This window comes from Cydia amplana, chromosome 12 (genome assembly GCF_948474715.1).
Source record: "Cydia amplana chromosome 12, ilCydAmpl1.1, whole genome shotgun sequence".
Lineage (NCBI taxonomy): Eukaryota > Metazoa > Arthropoda > Insecta > Lepidoptera > Tortricidae > Cydia > Cydia amplana.
The window spans coordinates 10,373,319-10,400,672 of NC_086080.1; the positions used below are offsets into that span (position 1 = coordinate 10,373,319).

Here is a 27,354-nt window from a genome sequence, read left to right on the forward strand (position 1 = left end):
TTATATCCACATTCTCAAAGTTCATTTGATCTTATATTAGACTTTCTAAATGCTATTATAAGAATGTAACATTAATATCAACATGGCATAATACTATTATGAGCCTCTCGCTCTTACAATAACATTTACTAAGTTTCATTGAACTTGAGAGTACCTGGTCTTATATCCACATTCTCTAAGCTAGTTCATTTGATCTTATATTAGACTTTCTAAATGATATTATAAGAATGTAAGAGTAATATCAGCATGTCATAATACTATTATGAGCCTCTCGCTCTTACAATAACATTTACTCAGTCTCATTGAACTTGAGAGTACCTGGTCTTATATCCCCATTCTCTAAGTTCATTTCATCTTATATTAGACTTTCTAAATGCTATTGTAAGAATGTAACACTAATATCGGCATAGCATAAGAACACTGTAAGTACGTACATTTCTGATCTTATTCAAAGCTATAATAAGATCAACAGCAGCACTTTAGTAAGATATTGGAGTGATATAGGATCAAGACAGTTATATCACAAAAGTGAAGATCAATATAAGATGGTTTGATCTTAAATCGTTTTTGCGAACACTATTGTAAGTATAAGTAAAGCAAGGAACCCTTATTTATTCAACATGGCCATATCATTTGTATTCAGAATGCTTATAAGACTCTAATAGTGCGCTTGAAAAATACAGCTACAGCAATGGCTGACTATCAATACAAAATAAAGAAATAAAATAGTTATAAAAATATTCAAATACCATATTTGATTAGGCGCATGAAGTTTGAAGTGTAAAACAGGGTCTACTTTACAGTAAATAATATTTTCCCATGTGAATACTTACCATAACATAAACACACAATGATAAACAGCAGGTTATTATAGTTAACATAATTCATAAACACTTACACTAATATATTTTTGTCACGTTGCAGTTAATTTCACCCGTATATTTTATACATCACAAATAGAATGATTCAAATCTCTGTGTGAGACTGTGTGACCTTACAACCAAATCAATATAAGCCTATGTAGACTTACAAGATACTTACGTTCGACCAACTTAAGCCTATGTAGGCTTACAAGATACTTACGTTCGACCAATATAAGCCTACATATGTAGGCTTACAAGATACTTACGTTCGACCAATATAAGCCTATGTAGTTGTAGGCTTACAAGATACTTACGTAAAAGCGATATTAGCCTAAGGCAGCTTAATTTAGTTTTGAAAAAGATTACTGTGAGTGCAAACAGCATTCAATTAGACTGATATTAGAACGATATTAAAATAAATACTCTTATAAGTTGTGCCCAAATCCGGGCTTAGACGATGATATAAAATCAATATAAGAGCGAAAAATTGTAGTCTAGAGACTGTTGTTAGAGCGCTTTTTGCTAGTTGGGAGTTATACGTACTACTAGATAAAATCGTGTCATAAAAAATCAGATATAATCAATTTCTTTCTTATATTATAACCGACTTTTCTTCTGACCGTTGACACGTGACGTTTTGTTAGAAAAGCTGTACGCTTCAAAGCTCCACGTTTGCCTTATCAGTGTTTTTATTGTTACTATGCGTCGGCATCACATCAGAGGTGCTAATTTCACAGTATCGTTATTTTAAAGATAAGAAAAAATAACAATGCTTGCAGCTGCACCTTTGTAAATTATTACATTTACCACCGCAAGCTAATAATTTAAATAAAACAATATAATAAATAACCGCGTTTCATTTTTAACACCACACTAAGTATCAAAATAATATGAGCGCCGTATCGCTTCGGGGCGGTTTATCGTCCTACACTACCAAAACGTAATATCTAGAATATCAGTGACATTAAATTTGAACCTTAATACTATGACGATACCGGTTGTTTTTCAATATGAATGTTGTACTGGCACGTGCCAAGTCGGGAGCAAGCGCTTTTGCGATAATAGAAACAATGTCCTTTGTTTGAAAGATTACGGTTTGAAGCGAAAAGTTCACCTCAGAAGTGCCGTACTATACGAAAAGTATCATTTTACTGCAAAAAATGGGTTATTTATATGTTTAAATGAGCGTCAAGTTTTGCCCTTCGGCGTCGCTTACGCCCTTTTTGGGTCATGTTCATACGTATGTTAGGCATATATTTACTTTTACTAGTAGTATTTTTATTATCTTATCACGTTCAAAATAGTTTTCACGGTTCTGTAATTAGTTGTAAACTCCAATTTGAGCACAGTATCCGGGTTAAAGGGCCTATTCCATAAAACCTCGATTTACGTGGTTTTACCGTGTCATAAAAATATACGTTATAAACAAAAATAAGTATAGGAATCGAGTATATCTGTAACAAAAAGATGTTATTTAATGAATAAAACTTGTTATAAAAAAAATAAGCATAAATTAAATTAATTAAAAATATACATATATTGCTATATATAATCAAATAGTAGAGGGCTAAAAGTATATACCAATATTTTTTTTATTATTTTTCCCTTAAATAATAAAAAATTAGACATCCTTTTAGAGGGGTTCCATTGCTATATTCAAGAATTTTGGATTTCGCTCCACCCTACTTCTGAATGAGTGACCGTAACACAAATTCATCGAGGAAGGCCGTCGTGAATTTTGTCTGTTTCAACTTTTGAAGGTGCAGAAATAGGATTGGCATGTCGCGCTACTCCGAATTCCAAGTATCAATCTACAGGCAACGTTACCATTGTTCACAACATTTTGGTCGCCATGTAACAAACTTGTCTTTAAACAAGTCTAATTTGCTTGCAGCGCATTATAGGCGCTCCGTACCTATTCCATCCCATCTGTCCCGGCGAAGCGACGTGATGCAACTCGGAACGTGCTGTTCGCGTTTGCGCGGCTGAGCCTTCATTGCGAATTCCCTCGACGAATGACTTGCTCAGTCGGCGTCGCACTAATTTATAGGTTATATTCGTAATGATTGCGGCAAAGAATGTGTATAGCACAAGGTGCGGTCTCATTGTTGTCTTGTCGATAGTCGAGGCCCTACTTGCCGCATAACTGTCCCAGGAATGCAGGTACCCACTCACATTCCATTTCCATAAAATGCAATTTTGAATCGATCCTGGACGGTATGAATATTTCAGTAAGGCGCATATAGGTGAACATCGCAAAGTAAACAACTGACGCCGTGCAGCCGAATGCAGAATACATAAACGTCTATACAAACCTACACAAAATGCGTTTTACGGATTTGTACGACAAGCTGATTTTACCGAGCTAAGATAGGCGGCCGCTCAGATGTATCGAACAACGGGGAATCGCTGCATTAACGCCCTGGATCCCATGTAAGGTGGCACCGAATGCGGCATTGTACCGACTCGGTATTTCAGCGGCGGCCTATACGCAGCCGTTTAAGGCGAACCGTTTACCCAAAAAAGTAGAACAACAAACCGCGTCTGCGCTGTTTACACGACGACCAACACTTCGGCCGCATTTGTCCTGCGGTGAAACGCCAGCAATTTGCATTTTGCGCCTACTGAGCTCGCTGCGCCCGAGGCTGATTCGTGTTTTACATTTCTCTCTTACCTATATCTACCCGTATAAAATGCACGATTTAAGAACAATGTATTGATTCAGACCTTATCAACCTCCTGTTTCATATAAAGACCGACGAATTCTTAACAATCAAACGCTTGTCATTAATAAGTAGGTACTTATGAAATTTTGGGCAAGATGTCAATTACTTCCTGTTTATTCCTGACGTCTAACTGGTCATTATCATTAGCCAATGTTCAAAGATAATAGGACATAAAAAGATATCTCAAACAGACACCTCTTTGCGTTTTCTCCGTCGCGCTTAAAGTAAACGAAGATGTTTGCTCTTTTAACTAAATAAATAGTGTTGCGAGGTGAGTAACTTGAGCTCCTAACCTTAAGAGCCCTTTTACATCATAAGTACTACACGTTACGGGACACTATAGGGCAAATTAAATGTATGAAGACCTAACCTACGTATATTTTAAAAATAACGCATTCCGATTCTGATCCGTACTATGTATAAATATTTATAGGAGCGGAGGGTTCCTATTACGACTAAATTTTACGGCTTACTTACGGAGAGACAACAATGAATATCCAGTAAATACATATATAAAGTGTTCTCGTTCTGGCAGACAATTCCCTGCTGACTAATAAATAAAAATATGAACCGAATGAATTCGAAAAAGAAGTTCGCCGCTAACTGGGCGCCTAATGTAAACGTGCCCTAGTAAACGTAATATTAGTTAGTAGATGTGTGACGTTTGTTAGGCATTGACTTGAAATTGCAGATTTTTGAAGGACATACAACTATATACTGTGGTGTGAGGAATATTATATTATCTATATATGTAGTCATCGTCCAGGATAATATGAATGAGCTCTTAATAGTTAAGTACCTAGATTTTATTTTAAGGCTGTTTTCGTTAACACATTAAGCGCCGACGACGACGTGCCGGTGTGCTTGTAATTATAACGTCATTGGCGTTAATCGATGAACTTGTTAAAATTATCGTATTTTTTTAAATTGCAATATAACGCAAATGAGGGGTTTACTTACAAATAGAACATGCTTACAAGTATTCTCTCTATAGTTTGTCAAAAAATTTCATATTTCAACATAGACAAAGAGAATCATACTATCCTTGTCTTACACTAGTACTATCACCCAAAAGAAAAGGATGAGTATAGTTTTTTTTGTTCTTATTTACTGACAAATTTGGTTTGACCGACTATGAAAGTCTATCAAAGAGATATTTTTTATTAAAATGAGGTTAAAGGTCAAGGTTCCCCTGCATTGTCATTACAAATCATTCAAAATCGTACAAATGAATTATACCTACTTAGCTCGTTCAACTACAAGCGGTTATTATAATGTATAATGAAATTAATTGAAAATAACTACTAATTACCCAAATACTTGTTGTTTTAATTCTACGACTATTGTTGTACTCACGCAGATTAATATCGTTTCAAAAAAAAAACAAAAATCTAAATATCTTTATTTGCTAGAATATGGTACAAGGCAAGATCTTATGGTAAAAGTTTACATCCATGCATATGTCGTAGTCAGATCGTATAATCCGCCTTATTACATTACGGCTAGCCGTTTTCAAAAACAGGGGCGTTTTGAAATGCGGCGGTTCGACGATTAGCCGGATTGTCATTGCGATACGTTCTTCAATAAGGCGGCCTACGTTTAGCCGCACCGTATCACTACTATTTAGATTGTAGAGTGACCAGTTCTTTCGGTCGCCTACGTAACCGGAGTTTGACAATGTTTGCAACTTAATTTATTTTTACCATGGTCCCACCGCACTACGAGTACCTACATGTGTTTCTTTTCCAAAACATTTCCTTCACAACTTAAATAGACGGTGCCCCGCTTTGCGGGGCTCCTATTTCTGGGCGGTTTGCCCTTCGGGCATCTGAAGCTACCTAACGAACCTAACCTACTTACCTACGAACGCTTTTTTCCCCAAAGTGTAATGTTTTCACGGACGTCTCACTAAATCAATAGGTAGGTAGGTTAGGTTCGTTAGGTAGCTTCAGATGCCCGAAGAGCAAATCGCTCAGAAATAGGAGCCTAGTTAAGTTGCGAAGGAAATGTTTTTTGAAAAGAAACAGTCCGACGAACTCCAGATTTGATGGACACCCCAGCGTTTTTAGGGTTCCGTACCCAAAGGGTAAAAACGGGACCCTATTACTAAGACTTCGCTGTCCGTCCGTCCGTCCGTCCGTCCGTCCGTCCGTCCGTCTGTCACCAGGCTGTATCTCATAAACCGCGATAGCTATACAGTTGAACTTTTCACAAATGATGTATCTCTGTTGCCGCTATAACAACAAATACTAAAAATAAAATAAAATAAATAATTAAGGGGGGCTCCCATACAACAAACACGATTTTTTTGCTCTATTTTTTGTTGATGGTGCGGAACCCTCCGTGTGCGAGTCCGACTCGCACTTGGCCGGTTTTTCATAGTTTGTTTTTGTTATGTCAGGTAGCGCCAAAAAAAATAAACAAAAATATAATTAAAAATGGGAACTAAAACCTATCAAAGCGGCGGCTAATGACTCGCTGTATTACATTACGGCTAGCCGTGTTGAAGAACGTATGGCGCCGAATACATTCCAGCGGATTCTCATTCAGCCGCATTCAATCCGGCTAATCGTTAAACCGCCGCATTTCAAAACGCCCCTGTTTTTGAAAACGGCTAGCCGTAATGTAATACGGCGGATTATACGATCCGACTGCGACACATATTCAACCTGCATGCAGGCGTTTTGTACGTAGTGCCGACCACCATTTACCATTGGTTTCTTAGTGTGCGAAAGGTTAATCTACAGTTACACCATTAGAAATTAAAATGTAATAGCGAAGTCCATTTGGCGATATCTTAGTCTATTAACATTTACATATCATATGTGAAATGTCGCAAAACCTCATTTCGAATATCTAAAAGGATAGTTTTATGTTACGAGCTTACGAGACACAGTTTATGCCCGACATTACTGCACTGCACTGAAGAGATATTTATCATAAGATTAGGTTCTGCCTTCCTGAAAGTTTATTTCCGTATGTTTTCAACTTGTAACAGGGATTGAATTAATCTCGATTTTTATTAGGGTGCCATCTTGAAATAGTCCAGTGCAGTGTCGATCTGTCTGTGCGCCGTCCTGCTGGTACTCAGTAAATCTTAATTAGCGACTGTTGCACGCCTCTCTGTTCTAATTTAGTTTGTTAAAGCAACTGATTTAACTGCTAGAATTAATAAGAATATAAGACTTGTTTAACTTGATAAATAATTGTCATACATACATACTTGTGGTCATACAGGGTGCTTCCTGAAACAGGAGCAATAAATTAAACTAAAGGTGTACTCCTCAAACTGACCAACAGTTGTTCAGCAACTTTAAAAAATTATGAATCACTTAGATTTCCTCTTTTTCATACAAAATAAATATTGCCTTCAATCTACGCTGACATCAGTGTGTTTGACTTTGCTTGTCACGCTTTAAACATAACAAAAGTTGCAATACATTGCGCCTTAGAATAAACTTTAAAGTGTTGCAAAAGTTACTGAACAAATGTTGGTCAGTTTGAGGAGTACAGCCTACTAGAGTCAGACCAAGAAAAGTCTGCAGCGGATTTGATAGCCCACACAGTGCAAGTGTTATTTATACGTCATAATTTCATAGAAGTTTGACGTTTAAAATAATACTTGCACTACGTGAGCTATCAAATCCGCTGCAAACTTTTCTTGGTCTGACTCTAGTTTAATTTATTGCTCCTGTTACAACAACCTGTATATTAAATGGTACGAACAATAACAAAGCTTTATATCTTTCACGACAATATTGCTTCAATGAATTAATTTACAAGTAGAGTTACTAAGTAGCCAAATGCAGTCATGGTTACATAAATAATATGAAGATGATGACCTAAATGGTATTCGGACGAGTCAATCAGCGGCGATGGCGGGTGTAGTCTAAACAGTCCTAATCCAAATTGATGATATACATACATAAGAGCCGTGACTCACTGCACGCAGATACTTGACGGTGTTTAAAGAATAATCAGTGAATCATTCGCAAATATTTCGATCGGTCCAGCTAGACAAAGGTCAGTATTGAGATAAACGGACAGGAAGTTTGTGGAAGCTTATGACAAAAGCTAAATATTTTATGTGTCATGTATGTCATATTATAACGCCTTAGGCTAATTCAGAATTTTGGATTATGTTTTAATGATATTTAGCGGCTTTACCTGGGGTTTTTAGAGGAAATATGACTTGTCATATTTAGGTAGGTACACCGGAAATATATGAATTCATAAGTTATTACAATCCGACTAAATGTACCTACATAAAACATATGGGATAGATATTAAAAAAGTATGATTGATGCGTAACTTTGATTTTAGGTTTGCTGTTATACATTTTCTTAAACAAAAATATATGTACCTACCTGAATACTTATAATTGGACACAATATTTAACTTTGCAACCATAGCTAGTGTTAATGCCATTTTTAGTTTTTCATAGTCAATTGGCGACTGTATATATTAGAAACCCTTATCGCCCTGTTCATCATACTGAATGTTGTGATTTATTCATATCCACTAGCAAATACGCTATTAAAAAGTTGAACAATTGCTACTGCCATAAACAAATCCAAGAGCAGCTTTAGGGACTAACCTGACTAAGGTTTGCAATCCGGATCCGGAATGTATGAAATTATCTGGATCTGCGGATCTTTCCAATACATTTCGGATCCAGCGTGCAAACCCTAAACCTGGCTAATTACGTGCGAAAATGTTACCTGAGATCATGAATCTAGTATTAAACTGGATTGGGCATGAGTGGTGGGGATAACTGACAGAACGGGATAGTTTTATCTTTCAGTAGGAGTAGCAGCGAAAGCGCTATTATTGTTTGTCCTTCTCACATTTTTTTTTATTCCCCACCGTAAATTAGTATGGATGATTGGTCGAATTGATTTGTTGCCCACCATAACAAACAAATTCGACCAATCATAGCGTCGCATTGCGTATTTTTGTCCCTCACGGAGGCACGCGTAGACCACTTCTATAGGATGCTACCCTCTATGCCTGAGATCAAATAGTGCGGGTAGGGTTACCAGATGACAGGAATTTTCCTGACATGTCAGAAATTTTGGCCTTTTGTCAGGAATGGGGACGGAACACAAAAATGTTAGGAATTTTTTGAATTGATAGACTATATAAAGTACCTTTTTATTTACTTAAATTAATCAAAAACATTGTAAAAAAATAAATAAATAATTTTGTCAGGAAATTCTAAATTTATATCTGGTAACCCTAAGTGCGGGTAATGTTATATTAGCAATGATCTTGACATAAAGTGATATAGCACACGTTCCGGTGGCCCGGTGAGCCATCAATGGCAGCTTTGTGCGCCACATGGCGAGCGGCGCCGGCGCCGGCGCTGGCCGTGAAACGTGGGAGACCGAGGGTCAAAGTTCTTGATGCCTGACCTCCATAGCAATCCAGTTCCCATGTTGCGATTTACTATTCTATCTAGAATAAATTAGGAGCAAAGTTGTGTCGCCGCCGAGCCGAAATAATGCTGTCTGAAGTTCCATCTATTAACACTTACCTAATTTAGTGACAGGTAGGCCTACCTGTTAGTAATATACATATATAATAACAGCTTGTGGTTAATTTAAGAATCTGCTGAGAATGTAATGTAGGTCGATTGTAGTCATATGACCTAAAATGTTGCATTGCGAAAAACTAGACCATAATATTATGAACATCCAGATACGTGTCTGAAATCGAAGACACTGGTGTTACATTACGCACCAACGCCGTCTCAATGCGAGCATTTATCTCATGTAAATAAATGAAATGGGTACAATAAGCGCTCTACAAATATAAGATGTTTATGTTAAAATATATATGTTTTTCGTATTGAGCAAATTGAAAAACAAATTTATCAATCTAAGGCGGAGCGGATCAGTGCCACTTTATCAGATGCGTTCGCAAATATCTAATGTAAAACTTAGACGACCTTATGTTTCACGATATCAGTCCGATTATGATATGCGACGAGGTTTAGATCTCGATACAAAACAACGTTAATAAGGTACCTATCTATAGCCAAGTGTGTGCGCACTAAAAGCGTGACATTTTTGCAGCTGTCTATAAGAAAGACATTATTATGAAGCTGCACGAGTAAATTGATGTTTTTGAAATGGGTTCACCGTTAATGTAGGTACGTTTTATAATTCCCAGAGTCACATGTATCGTGATTAATACAGCCTAATGTATTTTGTTGTTTTATAGTTAAGTATATCATCTTACTAAGCCTCCATTATTAAAGGCATTATTATATGCATTCATGTAAACAGTGGTGATTAATAGACAAAATATTTATGGTCACTTTATTAGATTCTAAACGGCAATTAGATATCCGTGATTAATAGCCATTTCAATCAGGTATTTTATCTAAGGAACTCACAGATTAACGTCGTCATTGACACACTGACTTTAGAAAAGGATCATGTTTAATGACGTTATATTTAAATATTATGTCATTTGAATGTTTAATTAACACAGTATGTTTTAAGAGCGCCTGGTTTGTTTAATAAAGAAAATATACGTGATTATTTACCAAGGTTTGTGAACTTCAAACTACTTATTTTAGTACGGGATCTTAGCTTCAAATATGTACCTATGGTATGATGATGAGTCCTTATGCATACATGCATGCTGTAACTGCATGTTACATGTTATGAATGTTATTATACATGCCGCTGTTCTTATGGTCCCTGAAAATGCCAGTACCTAAAATAGCTGCGTGTATATCTAACAAACCTTATACCTACATTACATCGTTAGGTAATAAATAAGAAAAAGAGGATGAAAAAGAAACTTTGGACTAGACCTGTTCCCTGACCAAGTATTTTAAGAGTCCTTGTCCTCTCGTGCAACCTATAAAACTTAATGATTGCCGTATTCATTCCTCGGTGCATAGGTCAAGACTGTTGCTGGCTACAAGAATCAAGAATCACTTGATTAGTATGGAAATTAATTATGCTTCATGGTTTTACTGCTCACAATAGGTACCTACGCATAGCTCAAATTTATCACTGTAATTATAAATCTAAGGAATGTAACCGAAGACTAAAATATGTTTGACAGAAAATAAATTGTTGCCAATCCCTTAATCTGCATATTAACTATGTTCGTGTAGTAGGTAACTACCACTGATTCTTATTAGGTGTCATTCTGCGATCTGCCGAGTAGCAAATCTAACCTTTACATTTAGCTTCATTGCATACATTTCATGATATAAGGCCCATAAACATGTAGCTACCTAACGTATTTAATATCCAACCCTTGCCAAATATTTAATGTTTATAGGTTTGTTATGCTTATAGCGATATTATTTACGTATTTTATTTCTGTTTCTATTTGTTATATCAATGCACGTAAGTTGCATAAATCTGAAACCGAGCCAAGATCTCGTCTATCATTACCGTTATGCGTACTTATTTATATTTGTTCGGAGTTTATAATAAAACATTTTCCATTTCTAGCTCTCAGAAATAAATAGAAACACTAAAGAAGACTAAATAAACTACAAGTCAATCGTTACCGCCATATCGTAGCGTGTGTTAGGGATAAATCTGTCGACGGCTCACCGCTATACACTATACACAGGAGTCTTATTCCAACCGTTATCCGAGCACAGGCTATTGGAAGTTACAGGCGAACCAGTTTAGGTGATCTCTCCGATAACGCATACTTCTTAAGGATCTAAGTCACACTTACAGTGGTCAATCATCCATTAAATATCCAATACTCGGTAAGCTACATAAAATCCACGCCAAGGCGCAGATTATTCGCTGCACTATGTTTACATTCCTCTCATCGGCCTTTCGCACTAACATAGTTCAATAAACACACATGCCAACAACTCCCGAATACCTCACTTTATAAATGCCACATTACGAATTTAAGCATTAAATTAGATCACATCAAATGCAAAATGATAAAACTTAACAAGTATTCCGGCCAATAATACCCGACTTTAGTAGCCATGTGTATTTCAGTATGACCCAATTAAAAAAATGGCGCATGACTCAACTGCCAAAGATGCACTTACAGCGTAAAATCATTCGATTGAGCAACTGATGTTTATTGACTCCATGTTTCCGTTTGCAGAGAACGCGCGTAATTTCATAATAGGAATTATTCATTTCGCGCTCGTGAACGATCGTGAAATGTTGAAATGTTAAAATTCTGAACAGATGTTTGTAAACGTCATACGCTATTCATGGTGCTGCTATTAACATGATACGAAGACGTGACGAAAACAGCATTTGTAAACTTAAACTCTGAGACTCCGTACTGTGTCGTTTTATAAAGAATACCAGTCAAGCCCACATAGGCGGTATTTTCTTTGCAAAGAACTACTCCGCAAGTCACACTAATAATTTACATCTCCCACCATTTCATGCTACAATATATTATTTTTGTAAATTGTTTTTAAGCGCCGTACATAACCGAACTAAATTAAAATGTTGCGTTCTCTTACAAAATTATTGACATACTCCGTCTAATGAGTAAGTAATCTGTGTTTGCAAGCGACCGATCGTAAAATTGCATAGGAACGGGTTGCCGCCGTTGCCGGCGCCACATTTCTATGAACAATGAACATGGTAATGGCGCCAAATGCTGGATCATAATCTGTGCACGCGCAAACAGTAACCGAACGACATAGACTACCTCCCCCAGACTCCACATTAGGAAGCGACTACAAAGTCTCATTGATATCGCTAAATTAATCCATGGCAAGCCAGACCATTCGGTTACATACAAATCGCTATCTTACAATACGCATACGTTGAGAATTCAATTTTTATTCCTATTCTTTCCCACTTACGGCCATGTTTGCCGTATTAACACCTAGTACCTGGGCTTGGAGAGCTGCGAAAAACGTTATCGCCCTACCTAACACTGATGATGAATTTACGTAAATTTGCGATTTTACTTATGAGAATGACAATGTGTGGGTAACTGTGATATATCTTTCTTAGAAAGTACATCCAGTACAGGTTTACCACGTAGAAATAAGAGTCATCACGGGAAGCTCGATGCGAAAGTTGTAAACGGGCATTTTCACTTAACTGTGCACCTTTAACGGCCGGTTAGTATTAGCAATCGTTACAAAACTGACGGTCAATGTCAAATCCCATACATTTTGTCAGGAATGTAACGGTTAGACGTTACTGAAACTAACACGACTTAAGTGGAGCTTTAAAGTGCAAGTTAAAATGAAAATGCCCGAACACCTCTATTCTCAATCTAGTGGTTGTGATCTGTGCCGCACGTCGGCCATATTTACAGTTTATGACGTCGCGGTATTGTCACGTCCTTGGGTAATGAGGAGCGTCGCCGGTCGTTATTCTTTCACCACAATGCAGCTTTCATTGCCTTGACGTTCCTGAATAAAGGTGAGTGGTTAGGGCTTAGCTCGTTGAGGAATATTGACCAGGGATGTTGCGAATATCCGCAACCGCGGAACTTCCGCATTATTTTCAACATCCGCATCTGCATCCGCATCCGCATAAAATCGATGCGGATTTAATGCGGATGTGGAACAGGTCGGTACAGGAACGTATTAGCATCGGCGTAAGTGCTAGACTGCTAGGTAATTTAGTCATTAGCCAAAAAAACCTATTACAAATTAGCAGTTAAGCGTGAGTGGGACTTAATGTACGGAACTCTTGGAACGCGAGTCCCACTCGCACTTGGCCGGTTTTTTGAAATAAAAATTACTAAAATGTAATATTTGACGTTTTTTATGTACCTATCTCGGTCTCGGTCTTGCTGTATCCGCATCCGCATCCTCATCCGCGGATGTGAGCCTTTAAAAATCGGAATCCGCATCCGCTTCCGCGGATGTCAAAAAATCGGCATCCGCAACATCCCTGATATTGACTATTACTGCTCCGTTTTATTGGTACCTATGTTTTATGGAGAGTCAATTTTACATTTACATTTTAAGTTTAAGGTAAGTAACTTAGTATAATTGTATATATTTTACTGTTTGTACCTTATATTATCAGAAAATCTGGTAAGAATAAGTCGGAGCCGTTGGTTTAATCCCCGTGGAGCGCCCAGAACCAAGAATAGTATGGAGTTACCATCACACGTGTCTTGGTAGCGCGCTCCACGGGTTAAAACGTCTTGTTTAGCGAGTCGCCTTTATTTATTTATTTTTATTTATTTAGTAAAGATAAAGATAAAAAATGTTTTATAGCACAAATAGAACACAGTAAAGGTATACAGCAGTTGTTTAAAAAGTTTGTAGAATAAATATAAACCTGTATAAACCTTGTTGAGGACCAATATATATAATTTGTCCATTTCATAGTCACAGATAAAAACAAAATCGATCTGTAGGGATAGGAATCCCTATTCCTACAGATCCCTATCGGCCGAAGTCAAGGCGCGCTTTGAAAGGTATAGGTAACAGGTATAAGTTGCTTTCAGGGCCCTTAAAACCAAGACATCAGCGTAGTCTAATAAAGGACTGCCTCCGACGCCCTCATACTACATACCTAGTTAGGAAAAGCGGGACATTTAGACATCGGCGGAATCCGTTTAGTGGGACGTCATCAACGAAGGTGAGACGCATCCAGAGGTCTCCAGAACCGCTCAAGGCTGCTCAAACCATTGGTTAAGTTGAACGGAATGTATGGTTAGCCTTGATCTTGAGAAGCAAATAAGAATGTAGATAATCTTTTTTGCATAATATGATAACCTTGTTGAGGATCAATAGATAAGTATAATTTTTCCATTTATTAGATGTAGGGAGTTTTTGCAGTTTTGTTTTAGGACACAAAGTAATAATAATCTTTAATAGAAAAAAACCGACTTCTCTAACTACGAGGGGCGTTCAATAAAAAGTGAGAATGAGTATGTTATATACAACTTTTATTAAATATTATTTTATTTTTAGCATAATACACTTAGTATATCTTTTTTCTAAACTTAAAATTCCATTTCTAAAAAAGGTTTCATCTTGAGTACTTAAAAAATCTTGTACTGCAGCGACTACCGCGTCGTCGTCTTCAAATTTCTTGCCTCTTAGGTATTCCTTCAATCTCGGAAATAGGTAGAAATCACTAGGGGCGAGGTCTGGTGAATACGGAGGATGCTTAAGGATATCGAACCCAGCATCACGTATTGCAGCCATTGCAACGGCGGACTTGTGTGCCGGTGCATTGTCCTGATGGAACAACACAATTTTCGAGAGTTTACCTCGCCGTTTTTCACGGATCTCATTGCGCAATGTTGCTATTTGTTTGGCATATAAAGTGCCCGTAATAGTGGCTCCATGCTCGAGATACTCAATCATTACGACCCCTTTACCATCCCAAAAAACAGAGCCCATGACCTTACCGGCAGATGGGCCCACCTTGAATTTCTTCGGAGTTGGAGATGATGGCCTTTTCCATGTCATAAACTGGAGTTTCGTTTCAGGGTCGTAATGATAGAGCCATGTTTCGTCCATTGTTATAAATCGCGCCAAAAAAAGTTCCCGGTCTTGCTGTATCAGGTCCAAACCTTCTTGACAAATCTCGACTCTAGTTTGTTTTTGCGTGTCAGTAAGCATTCTGGGTACCCAACGCGCTGATACCGTTTTCATACCCAAGCGTTCATGTAAAATATTATGCACGCTCCCCGTTGAAATCTTTACATTTTCAGCAATAAAACGAACCGTGACACGACGATCCGCCAAAACTAAGTTTTCGACTTTTTTCACAATTTCTTCAGTTACTGCTGTAGTAGGGCGTCCGGAGCGGGGGTCATCCATGGTCGATGTTCTTCCACGTCTAAATTCGGCGCACCAACGTGCGACTGTCGGATACGGAGGAGCATTAGACCTTAAAGTGTCCCGTAAATCTAAATTGACTTGGTCTGTAGAAAAATTTTTCAAACACAAGTATTTGATAACGGCGCGCATTTCAATTTTTCTCCATTTTCGCTAACGTACTCAATAGCATCGCAAAGAAATCGCCGTATTTTTTTTTTAAACAAAAAACAGTTAGTTTTTTTTTTCATGGCAATCAGCAAGGTAGATTAGATTTACCGGCCAGTATTTACTTTCCTAATATTTAAAGAGTTTACATCTCATTCTCATTATATATTGAACGCCCCTCGTACTAGCCTGACCCACTTAACGGTGCTTATACTTTATTTGGTAATATGTATACATTTTATGGTAATCATAGTGGTTGATTTAGTTTAGGTATCATAGTGGTTTTCCGGGTCAAGGTCCGGGTCTGGGTCCGAGTCCGAGTACGGGTCCGAGTCCGGAGTCCGGGGCCCAATCCAAGTCAAAATCGAAATTGAAAATCACAAAACGTGTACTATGCGTCGTTGAGGAGTTCTGTTCTGATCATCATCAGCAGTTCCACTTCATCAAATGCCACAGTTTTTAATGTAAATGCTTGATTTTCTGATGAATATATATAAAATTCTATACGGATGCCTTTAAGAATTGAGAAGTTCCCTCGATTCCTCATGGATACCATGTTCAGGACTTGAGATTGACATAAATGTGCCTAAAAACCTAACTTGCTTAACAAACATAACGAAAAGGACAAATCGCCAAATGCGAGCTATGCGTCGTTGAAGAGTTCCGTTATGATCATCATCAGCAGTTCCACTTCATCAAATGCGACAGTTTTTAATGAAAATGCTCGATTTTCTGATGAAAATACAAAAATCTCTATACGCATGCCTTTAAGATTGGAGGAGTTCCCTCGATTCCTCGTGGATCCCATCATCAGAACACTAGCTTGACAAAATTGTGGCTTAAAAACTTAACTTGCTTAACAAACATAACGAAGAGGACAAATCGCCAAACGTGAACTATGCGTCGTTGAAGAGTTCTGTTCTGATCATCATCAGCAGTTCCACTTCATCAAATGTCACTTTTTTTATGTATATGCTTGATTTGTTGATGAAAATACAAAAATCTCTATACGCATGCCTTTAAGATTTGAGGAGTTCCCTCGATTCCTCATGGATCCCATCATCAGCACTCGAGCTTGACAAAAATGTATCTTAAAAACTTAACTTGCTTAACAAACATAACGAAGAGGACAAATCGTCAGACGTGTGCTATGCATCGTTGAAGAGTTCCGTTCTGATCATCATCAGCAGTTCCACTTCATCAAATGTCACTTTTTTGAATGTATATGCTTGATTTGTTGATAAAAATACAAAAATCACTATATGTGTGCCTTTAAGATTTGAGGAGTTCCCTCGATTCCTCATGGATCCCATCATCAGAACTGGGTTTTGACAAAAACGGGACCAATCTGTATGCATATACATACAATCAAAAAAATAATTTTCAAAATCGGTCCAGTAATGACGGAGATATGGAGTAACAAACATAAAAAAAAATAAAAAAATAAAAAAAATAATAAAAAAAATAAAAAAAAACATACAACCGAATTGATAACCTCCTCCTTTTAGATTTGGAAGTCGGTTAAAAATATGGGGTGACCCCCAGGTGAATACCATCTAATGTTTTGCCATGTTATGTCAGACGGCCTCACAGTATGAAAATATCTGTTATTAGTTTTAGAAATATTATGAAGAATAGTAAAATTTCGTCACACTAAAAATATCGCTACACTAATATATATAATAATATATATGTAATATATTGTTTTCCGCTATAAAATCGACAGGTTAGTTTATACTAGAATACTAGCTACAAGTTTAAGTGCTCGATGTGCGTAATGCTGGCGCCAGACCACTTTCCAAATAGCCTTTGCGTCTCGCCTGTGACCTTTTACGCACGTAATACCTACCGGCTCACGCCTAGACACATACTTGAGCTAACATTATAAGACAAAACTGTTGTTTTAACTTTCGCATTTTAAACATCTTGCTGATTACCAATTATAAGTAACTACGTAAAATTCGATCAAAGTATAAATATTGAAAATGTAATGAAAACTAACCTAAGTACTTTTTTCACTCATCAGTTCCCGTTCCCACTCCCACTAGGTACCACAGTAAATACTCGTATCTACCTATAAAATAGAGCTTTAATCGTAATCAAAACAAAAAGTGGATATCAATGAACAGATATGTCGTTGACCTCGGGTTATTCTTGTTTCGCGTCTAATTCAACGTATAACTGTGCCGTTTATAACATTTTGGCACCAAAATATAGGTTATCCCCATCATTATGCCTCGTGCCTACTTTATACAATCATTTGCAAAAAATTATTTCATAAACATCTTTTAACATGTATCCTGTACGCGTTATCGTACTGGGAAAATAAAACGGCCACACTTTTAGCAACTATTCCCTTCAACTATTCATATTTTATTTATTTTTAAACTTTGGTTAAAAAAAATGTTGCACTTCCAGGTACTTTTTTCCTTTAGTAGTACTTAGTACCTACTTAGTGATAATAAAAGTATATACAACTAGGCTATTTGTGATCTACGAGTATTAATACTCTAAATCTAAATAAACGTTATAAAAAGAGAAACAGTTTCATATAACATGATGATAAATGAAACTGCAAGCGCGCGTAATTTCAGATGCAGTGATAACAGAATAAAATCAGTGCCGCTTGTCCTGCTGTGTATGTACAAGAGCTTATGTCTCTAGAAGATTCGATGGCACATATGCCCTTTATGCAAACACGGCCGTATACATTAACCCGTATATTCGTGGCGCCAGCGCAGAAGCGTGTTTACGACAACAAAACATCCACTAGATTATAAGTAATGACGTAAGTCCAACATACAACTCGCATAGTAAGATTTTCATATGAGATGCAGGAGAGAGAGAATGCGAAAACATGCGTTAGGTAGGTACAGTACTATACCTACCAACTCATTGGACTTAAATAAGATTATGAATTGAAGGTCTCACGTACCTACACGTTAAAAAGGTTCATACGGTTGAGAAGTTTGATATCTTGTAGCAATGGAAATTTTAAAAATCTATCTAATGGAGTATGCTAATATCACAAGAAGTTTCATCATCCTCGCGACTACTATGTCATCTATGTGCATACATGGATAGGTACATATATTTTCACTATAGCTTTTATGATAAATAGACGTGCTAAGACAATGAAATGGAAAATCCGACATGGAAGAGAAGTAGCACGGCTCAGCTGGTTAACTTTTTTACTTCACGCGTAGATAATTCTGCAAATAGGTATTGTAGAATCCATAACAAATCATTACAGCATACTAACTAACCTAGGTATTTGATTTAACATGATCAAATGTACACTTACGGACCACTATATTAGTATTTGTTTTGCATAGTCAGTATGATTTGAAAACAGAATTCATTAAACTAATCTGATTAACATCAGATTACTCAATTGATTGAAATCCCACTTACTTCAATATCGAGTTAAGTACCTAACTAACCTACCTAATCATCTGATCAAATACAAGTAGGTAGGTGATTCCACATTGTAAAGGTTGGTGCACCTGCACTATTGTGTAATTTAAATGCAAATGAGAAAAATGTACTTGAAATAGTATGTGATAAGTTTATTCGATGGTATAATTTACGTACATAAAATTATAAAACTATATTTAGTATTAGGTCGTATTAGGAAGGTTTAAAAACTGTAGGTACAAGCCAACATTCCAAAATGATATTTACAGTATTTACACGACCTTATGGTCAGTGTCTTAGAGGCGTGTAAATATAATTTTGGAACGAACATTGGCTTGTAAAGATGTTAGTGAACTCGACTGTACAAAAAGTAGACTAGAGCAAGGAAGTACTCGCTTGGCTAGTCTATTTTTTTAGTACTCGTAAGTGCCTAAATAGTAAGGAAGTGCGCATGTCCTCGAAGAGGCGCGCTGGCGCCGGCGCCGGCGGCGCGACGTCGGTGTTTGTACATCACGTATGTTCTGTATTTACACATTATACTTCTCCCATTGTTTTACAAACATTCACAAATCTTACGACGTCAATAAACTCGCGAACAATCTTTTAAATGCAGCAAAACTCTTGATATTAAATCATCGCTGGCTAAGCCTCAGTGACGCCCGAGCCAGCTTTCCTTGCGTTGTTATCCAAGCCTAGAAGTAGCGGTGTTCATAAATATGCCAAGCTTATAATGAGTCGATATTCGATTGTCACTTAAATACGTCGCACCGACCCGGTTTAATGAAAAGATTAATGTTTGAGGTAAATCAGAAAGGGCCGGGCGCCACCGCCGCCGCTGCGCCCGCGTCCAGCTGCCAGGCTGGTCACGCTCCGTTCGCACCACAAACCACGCCGCTATTACTCACAATAAACTTGCCCACTAACCGCATTCACCTAGCGCTGCTTCATTAGTCGACATTAAAATAATAACGATCACCGCACTTGCGGCCGACAAATACACCCATTCAGGCCGTTTAAGATAACATCACCTCCATACTCCCACTCAGTTCTCGGCGCGCTCACTTCAATCTACCCGGAGCGCCTTATAATGATGATACATTGTTCTCACGAGGGACCGACGTTTTCGACGAACGACGTGAAAAAGTTGTACGGTAAAAAAGCAGGCCGACATCAAAGCAATTCTTTTCACAGTCACAAAACAGTTGAAAAAGGCGCAAACAAAATATACCGCGAGGAATGCGATGCAACGGCAAAGACACTGATCTCACGAAAATAAAACGGCGATTGTACGCGGCATCGGCGTGCACAAAACAAATTCCTCGGAGGCACTTGCAGTACACTGAATTAGATACACTCGTGATCGACTGGTCGGCGATGCGATGCCCAATGAACCGTGAAAGGCGCTCTCTCGCCCGCCGACTTGACTCCTGAGCCTTTGTTTGTGCTACCCGCCTTAAACACTAGCTCATCGATATTTATATAAACATGTTAAAACTAACTCAACCATGTCAAAAAATCACCGACCAAAACAGCATGTGACACGACAGTTAATTAATATTTTCGTTGTCTGTTACCGAGTAGCGAGCGAGTTACAAGTACGGTCCAAGCCAAGGCTTTGTATTTAGATAATTCAATTTGCGAGCAAGAAATCCGATTCATTATTATCACAACACCTGGCCAGGATTCAATTAAAAATTATCAATTTTACAGTGTTAAAGGGCCGATAAACCATGTTATTACAGCAAACGGGCGGCAGACGGCCAACTGTGCTTACAAAGGCAGCCGATGAATCAGATTTGATGTATTTTATAGTTACGATGCATTTTATTGTGAAGTTAATTTGCAGATTTGCAATTCGATTCAAATCTGAGTTTTTCTATTGTCAATTAAACCAATATCTTAGAAAAAATAAACAAGTTTTGGTTTACATATATGTACCTAGGGAATTTCTTAACGAAAGGATATACCAATGTAGAGTCTGTTCGGAAAGAGAAGAGTCGTGGAATGTATTGGGCCCCATACATTTCACGACTCAGTGGATCTGATGTATTTGATCATCCCGTCTGGACTCCACTTAGGTACTTTGTTAAAATGTTAAATTAGTTATAATGTATAACTAGCCATTTGAGACTATTTTGCATGTACAGCCAGCCTTAAATTTATCCTTTTTGTTCATTACTCATTTGTATGTAGGTAGTTTTGCACGTTGTAACTTTGACGAAGGTGAATATTTTTCCTCAGCGCGCCGTGGACCACAAACGCTGTAAAGAATTTGAAACGTCGACACAAAATAAGTAATAGTATTATGTCGAGAGTTATTTTAAATTCATAATACGCCATAAAATCCTTTAAAATAGTTTTATTTTAGTTTAATAGTAATACTCGTAAATATAATTAACTAATTACGATGACAGTTCCACACTATGTCATTGCAAATAGAGTTACCTAGGTCCGACTCTAAATATTTAGCAAAAGGTACAGTGTGGATACCTGTCCAAGACCACGATGCATTGATTGTGCACAATTACTATTGCAGCTTTAAAAGGAAACAGCTATGTATAACAGAAAACGTTATCAAAGCCTTGCATTACGTTTGTTAAATCTAATTCCAATTTCATCTGATAAATTGATAATTTCATGGTTCTTACACGCGCATTAGCGGTGGCGGTCGCGCAAGAATTAAGAGCCAACAGGAGCTGAGATTTAAATATTTTAGGTAAATATACCCGTCTCGCTAACGGAAGCGGCTCCTAAAACTAGTGCGATAAGGACAAGGCGAAAAATCCTGCGTAAAAATCTCAAAAATCGAGGTTTCGTACTCGACTGTTTCCTCCTCCAAAACTTAACCAATCGTAACCAAATTTGGAAATCTAAGTGATTATGACATTATCTGTGTCGGACCGTTTTGCTTTTTTGGCTAATTGATATAAGTTTTGAATAGCGCGCCTCTCATTGCGGCATAGTCAATTAGGCCATTTTGGCCATTTTTGAAGGGCTCTAGCGCCTTAAAAAACAAAAATATCAAAAAAAGCAAAACGGTCCGACACAGATATTCATAATATTAATCTGTGTTGAAAAAATCATTGCTCTAGCTTCAAAACCCACGGAGGAAACAGTCGAGTACAAATGTACTCGACTGTTTCCTCATACAAATGTATGGAGAAATGACCACTCCTGTTGGCTCTTAACCATCTGCTACAATTTTACGATAACATGGTAGCATTTAGGTACATATAAAATCCTCGGACGAAAACGTCACTTACGTAACGTAGTGATGGCACACGTTCGTTGACATTATCGATATTAATTTGCAAAAATGCGTCGGTTGTGAAGTATCGTTCGCTAAAAAGGAGCGCAGACGGCGTCGCGGCGTTCGGGTCGACGTCCGCGCCCGGAATAACCATCAGCACCAGCTATATTTGCAACGGAGGGGGTCGGGGGGCAGCGCGTGCCATTTCTGCAACCGCCCGGTGCATCTGAGTAATGCCATTGTAATGCTCCCTATATAATCGCTGGACGAAGGCAGACGCTGTGTCGGCAGCAGTGGCCGCCGTCGCGGACGCAGCTTCTGAGTTCTGACCCCCCGATTATACATAAGTACCGGAATGAAAAACTTTTAGAAGCCAGGAATTTTGTAGGTACACTTTTCTCATTGGAAATGCCTTGAGCTTTTAAAATATCACTGCCTGAATGGTGTTCAGGACAAATATTAATAACGCGAGAACTTTATTATGACTTACTGCATATTTTGTATGATGTGCAGTTAGTTACGCTATTTATAGATAGGCCGTCTGGTATTGTGAGTATCGAAAATAAGTCAGTTATTTTCGGATGTCATAAGTATAACTGATTAGACTGAAGTGGAATTAGTTTATTTTTCAGGTGTATATAGTCAAAATTAAGGTTATTTTCTTTTTTTTTCTTGAATGATCAAACTAACTTTATACCTAGTTTCACTAGACTTATATCGACCGGGATATGGAAGTACATATGTGAAATGCATAAACGTCGACAGATATCTAATGAAGTAATGAGATTAGCACTAAGTAAAAAGTTGAAGCAAAAGTAGCATTCGCCAGGATTATTTCAGACAACGCACAGAAACTTTGACTACTCGTCATATAAGTCAGCAAGATACCTAGGTAAATGAACGAAGTTTATCATTTAATACAGCATCTTTACAGATAAATTAATTAATTTTTTTTTTTCCACATTGACATTAGATATCAAAAATTCAGGAAGTTAAACTAAACGGTTTTTTCTTTCAAAACTATTCCAATCGGAATTTAATACCTATACGAGTAATAGAGGTGCAAAATATGTAAGTATACTTCAGTGATGAGGCATTCGTGGGATCGCGCGGGAACTCACGATCGCCATCATTTGTCATCAGTCGTCCTGTCAACCACATACGCATACTTTCTTACGATCCGCAATTACCCTTTAAAGTTCGTAAATTGGCCGATGTTACAAAAAATACCTCCTTAATGGAAAGATGAACGGAACGACAGTGATGAATAATGCTAATGGGTAATTTCTTGTGAATAGTGCCGACGACGCTTTCATCTCAATTTTAGCATTTTTCCTATACAACTCTAGATAATATAGGTACATATTACGTTCCTCACAGTAACAATATACAGGGTGACATTTGAGTCGTGATCAGTAATATGTTTTTCTAACTCCATAAACAACGAGCAATTTAATGCCCCTACTCTTACTAAACTAAGACAAGATTTTTTTTATTTTTTGTTTATTTTTTGTCAAATATTTTACTTTTATACGTGGATTTAGGATATTACAACGGCTTATTAAGATATTTAAATTAGTAAATTGAATCGCCTCTTTGAATCGGAACTGTCATTGACATCAATTTTTTCATTTGTCCCAGTTAGAAATAAAATTTACTTAATTTTTCATTTGAAATATCTTACAAAGCTGTTTAAATACCACATTGCCACTTGTAAAAGTAAAATAAATGACAAAAAATAAACAAAAAAATAAAAAAATCTTGGCTGATTTTAGTAAGAGTAGGGGCATTAAATTGCTCGTTGTTTATGGAGTTAGAAAAACATTACTGATCACGACTCAAATGTCACCCTGTATATATTATTTAATTTAAAGTTTTTATGTGCCAAAGTGTCGAATTTCGCTAGACACAACATCAACCCAAAATGGTAAATAAATGACGGTCATCAAAGCCATTATATTATACCTACCTATCTACAAAAGTTTATAAACTTGAAAAATATATATTGTCGTTCACACGATTTCCACATGTGTGGATAGTTTTCGCGACAGATGTGCCGTGAGTCACTCGCAAACCTGTTGGCGGCGATATACGTTTCCAATGTAACCGATACTGCAATACATTACGCTAATATTAATAAAAGTCTAGAAGGTATCATAAACCGATCAAGCATCACAGAAGTTGAACGAACATTCGTTACGTATTATTATTTTAGTCGGTAGTAAGCCGTACCCGCTCGTGCATCACTTGCTATCAAATGACTAGCCGAAAAAATCATGACATCAGTCAGGCATTTAGCTCAAAACAAACGTGACATCATTTATACTTGGTCAACCAGATCTTGACAGTAGAAAAAGGCGGCAAATTTGAAAAATGTAGGCGCGAAGGGATATCGTCCCATAGAAAATTTGAATTTCGCGCCTTTTTTTACTGACAAGATTTGGTTGACCAGCTATAATTAAGAATGATTTGGGCGTAGCACGTCGTCGACGGCAACGTCGGAGGCCGCGCAGCAGCGAGCACGCGGCCGGCGCCGCCTTAGGAGCAGAAGGCCTACCGCGAACCACGTTCGACGTGTTGCCTCCCTGTCATACTTACGTACGAAATTACAAGTGCGACAGAGATGCAACACGTCGTACGTGGTTCGCGGTAGCCCCTCAGACCTGCCGTCAGCGATCACCTCACTTATCTCTAATTTCATTATCGTGTTTACAATAAAATTATCGCAAAGTGCCTAGTGTAAGCAAACAGAACTCCTGCGCTGCTGTCTCCGTCTAATTAAACCCCGGACCGGCTGGCGCTTGTACATCATTAATTTTCTCCAACTCACCATCTAGATTGGTTTGCCGACTACTATCTTGATGCTCTTTTGTTATTGTGTGTCCATAAATTATATTATTCTCCACCTAAAAGTCTACGCATAAATCTTACAAGAGGACAATGAATAGTGGACTTACTGTCATCCCCTGGACAAGTTTTACAGCACCGACCGGGCAGCAGCACGGGGGTGTCACACGACGGCTCCGGACATTCGTTCTTGATATTGCGACAGTGTACTTTTGCCATTACGCGACGTTTCTTTTGAACCTGTGAAAGTACATTTGCCATCATTACCGTAGACGTCCGTCGTAACCATATAACAACATAAGGCTCCGTGGCTCAGTTGCGTGAAGCGAATACGATAAAGGGGCTATAGTTTAAGTTAAAAGTTGATATCGGTTAACGCAGATGAGCCTAATCCTGGTTTACAATTAAAATAACTGTTGTTAATACGTACCGAAACACACTCACATTGGATGCAGTACATAACTCCGAAAGGCGGGCCGAGGTCCGCGAACCATTTGGAGCCTAGCTCCTTGGCTTGTTTGCCGAACTGGCATTCTGTAACAAATACAATTTATTGTAACACGAGAAACAATCGAACCTTTGCGGGCGTGTAGCCTAAAATAGGGGCGACAACTGCGGCTTAAGGGCATCTTAGATCGGGTTTTGGTCGTGCCTCGGCGAGGCTGTTAAGGAGTCGGCTTCTAAACTAGCTCGAGCGGCCTATGTAACTAAGAATAATAACACCTATTTAATATCACCGACATGGCTTCGTAATTTTCAGTCGTTATTAGCTTCTCATGGAGAGACAGCCCATTTTGTGTTCAATATTACTACTAGCTATTACCACAGACTTATGAAGAGGTTTCTGCTTCTTGACTTTTAATCCGATACTTTTATTAGAATGTAAATATTTGTTTACCAAATAAATTTAACAGTAACAGATTGGCAACTCATCCATGGAATCGGAGAAATGATGCTAAAATTTAAAATATTAGAAACTAAAGTGTCACGTTATAAATTCAAGCCGCCTGAGGCCTAAAAAAATTTCTTTTTTTTGACTATTAACGATTGCAATACAACAATTTATTGCACAAATCAAGTACATAATACAGAGAAAATACAGCAACTGTGTAGAAAGGCGAACTAAAAAAAAGAAAAAACATGATTTAATGCAATTATTTAATGTGTGTGTGTGTGTGTGTGTGTGTGTGTGTGTGTGTGTGTGTGTGTGTGTGGTGTATTGTAGATGTTACATTTCAAAGCAAATCGGATTTTAAGTGGACTTTTATTTATAAGGCGGATGGTCATTAAGTACCCAAGTGGTCATTAAGGTCCAAAAACCTTTAACATTCCCGATGTATACGTCGCAGTCAAAAGTGTGAACTGGTCAAAAGAACTTTTAACCGACAAAAACAGGCAAAACTGCTTTTGACTGAGCATGTTGGTCAAAAGTAGTTTTACCTGAAAATCATTGGTTAATAGTAATTGTGATTGTTACTATCAGTCAAAAGTACTCGCACTTGACAGTTTTTACATAGAAATTTGTTTTTATGTAATTTTGGGCTAGTTTTTAGGATTTGTATGGTAATATTTGCTACATTGGGGTAAAATTCTCTGCTACCAGAAATAGGTAGGTTAGGGTTATTTTTTTTTTGCTACGCTCTAAAAACGAAACTGTTCCCAGAGATAGGTAGGTTAGGGTTATTTTTTTTGCTACACCCTAAAAACGAAACTGCTGCCAGAAATAGGTATGATTTTCAGGTAAAACTACTTTTGACCAACATGCTCGTCAAAAGCAGTTTTGCCTGTTATTGTCGGTTAAAAGTTCTTTTGACCAGTTCACATTTTTGACTGCAACATATATATTTGATGCACAGAACCTTAAGAGATGAATCGATAGACGTCCATTTTAATTGGAATGGAGTTGTCAATAGAGGCGCCGGCGCAGGCGATTCGGTGCCGTAGATAGTTCGCTATCAGATGGCTCAGGTCGATAAGGTGCCCCGTCCTCTATAAATAGGCGTCACTGTTATCTCTCGTAACTATTTAATTAACCTCACTCCACGAGTGCACTGATAAACAGACACGTTGCGTGAGAACATTATTGATCTTAATGTGTTTTATGTTCTTAATGGATTAATTTCCCTATACACAGTGACCCTAAGACATCCCCGACAATAATAGGTACAGTACATATTAAGCGCATCGGTCGCAATTTGAAATGTTTTTGTACGCACCAAAAAAACAATTTTAACTCTATTTTTCTATGTATAAATTGGTTTTATCTCTCAAATAACTAGTCGACTAACGACATTTCTCTTTTAGTACAATCAGTAC

The 27,354-nt window shown here is 37.7% G+C and overlaps 1 protein-coding gene across 1 annotated transcript in view; it reads right to left on the minus strand.

Annotated features, from left to right (window-relative positions):
* LOC134652964 (dorsal-ventral patterning protein Sog) overlaps positions 1 to 27,354 on the minus strand; it is a 105,242-nt gene that overhangs the window by 20,506 nt on the left and 57,382 nt on the right. Inside the window, exons 2-3 of the mRNA XM_063508213.1 lie at positions 25,469 to 25,572; positions 25,149 to 25,278 (exon numbers count right to left, since the gene is read on the minus strand). Coding sequence (XP_063364283.1) covers positions 25,149 to 25,278; positions 25,469 to 25,572 — 234 coding nt within the window. The remainder of the gene's footprint in view (positions 1 to 25,148; positions 25,279 to 25,468; positions 25,573 to 27,354) is intronic.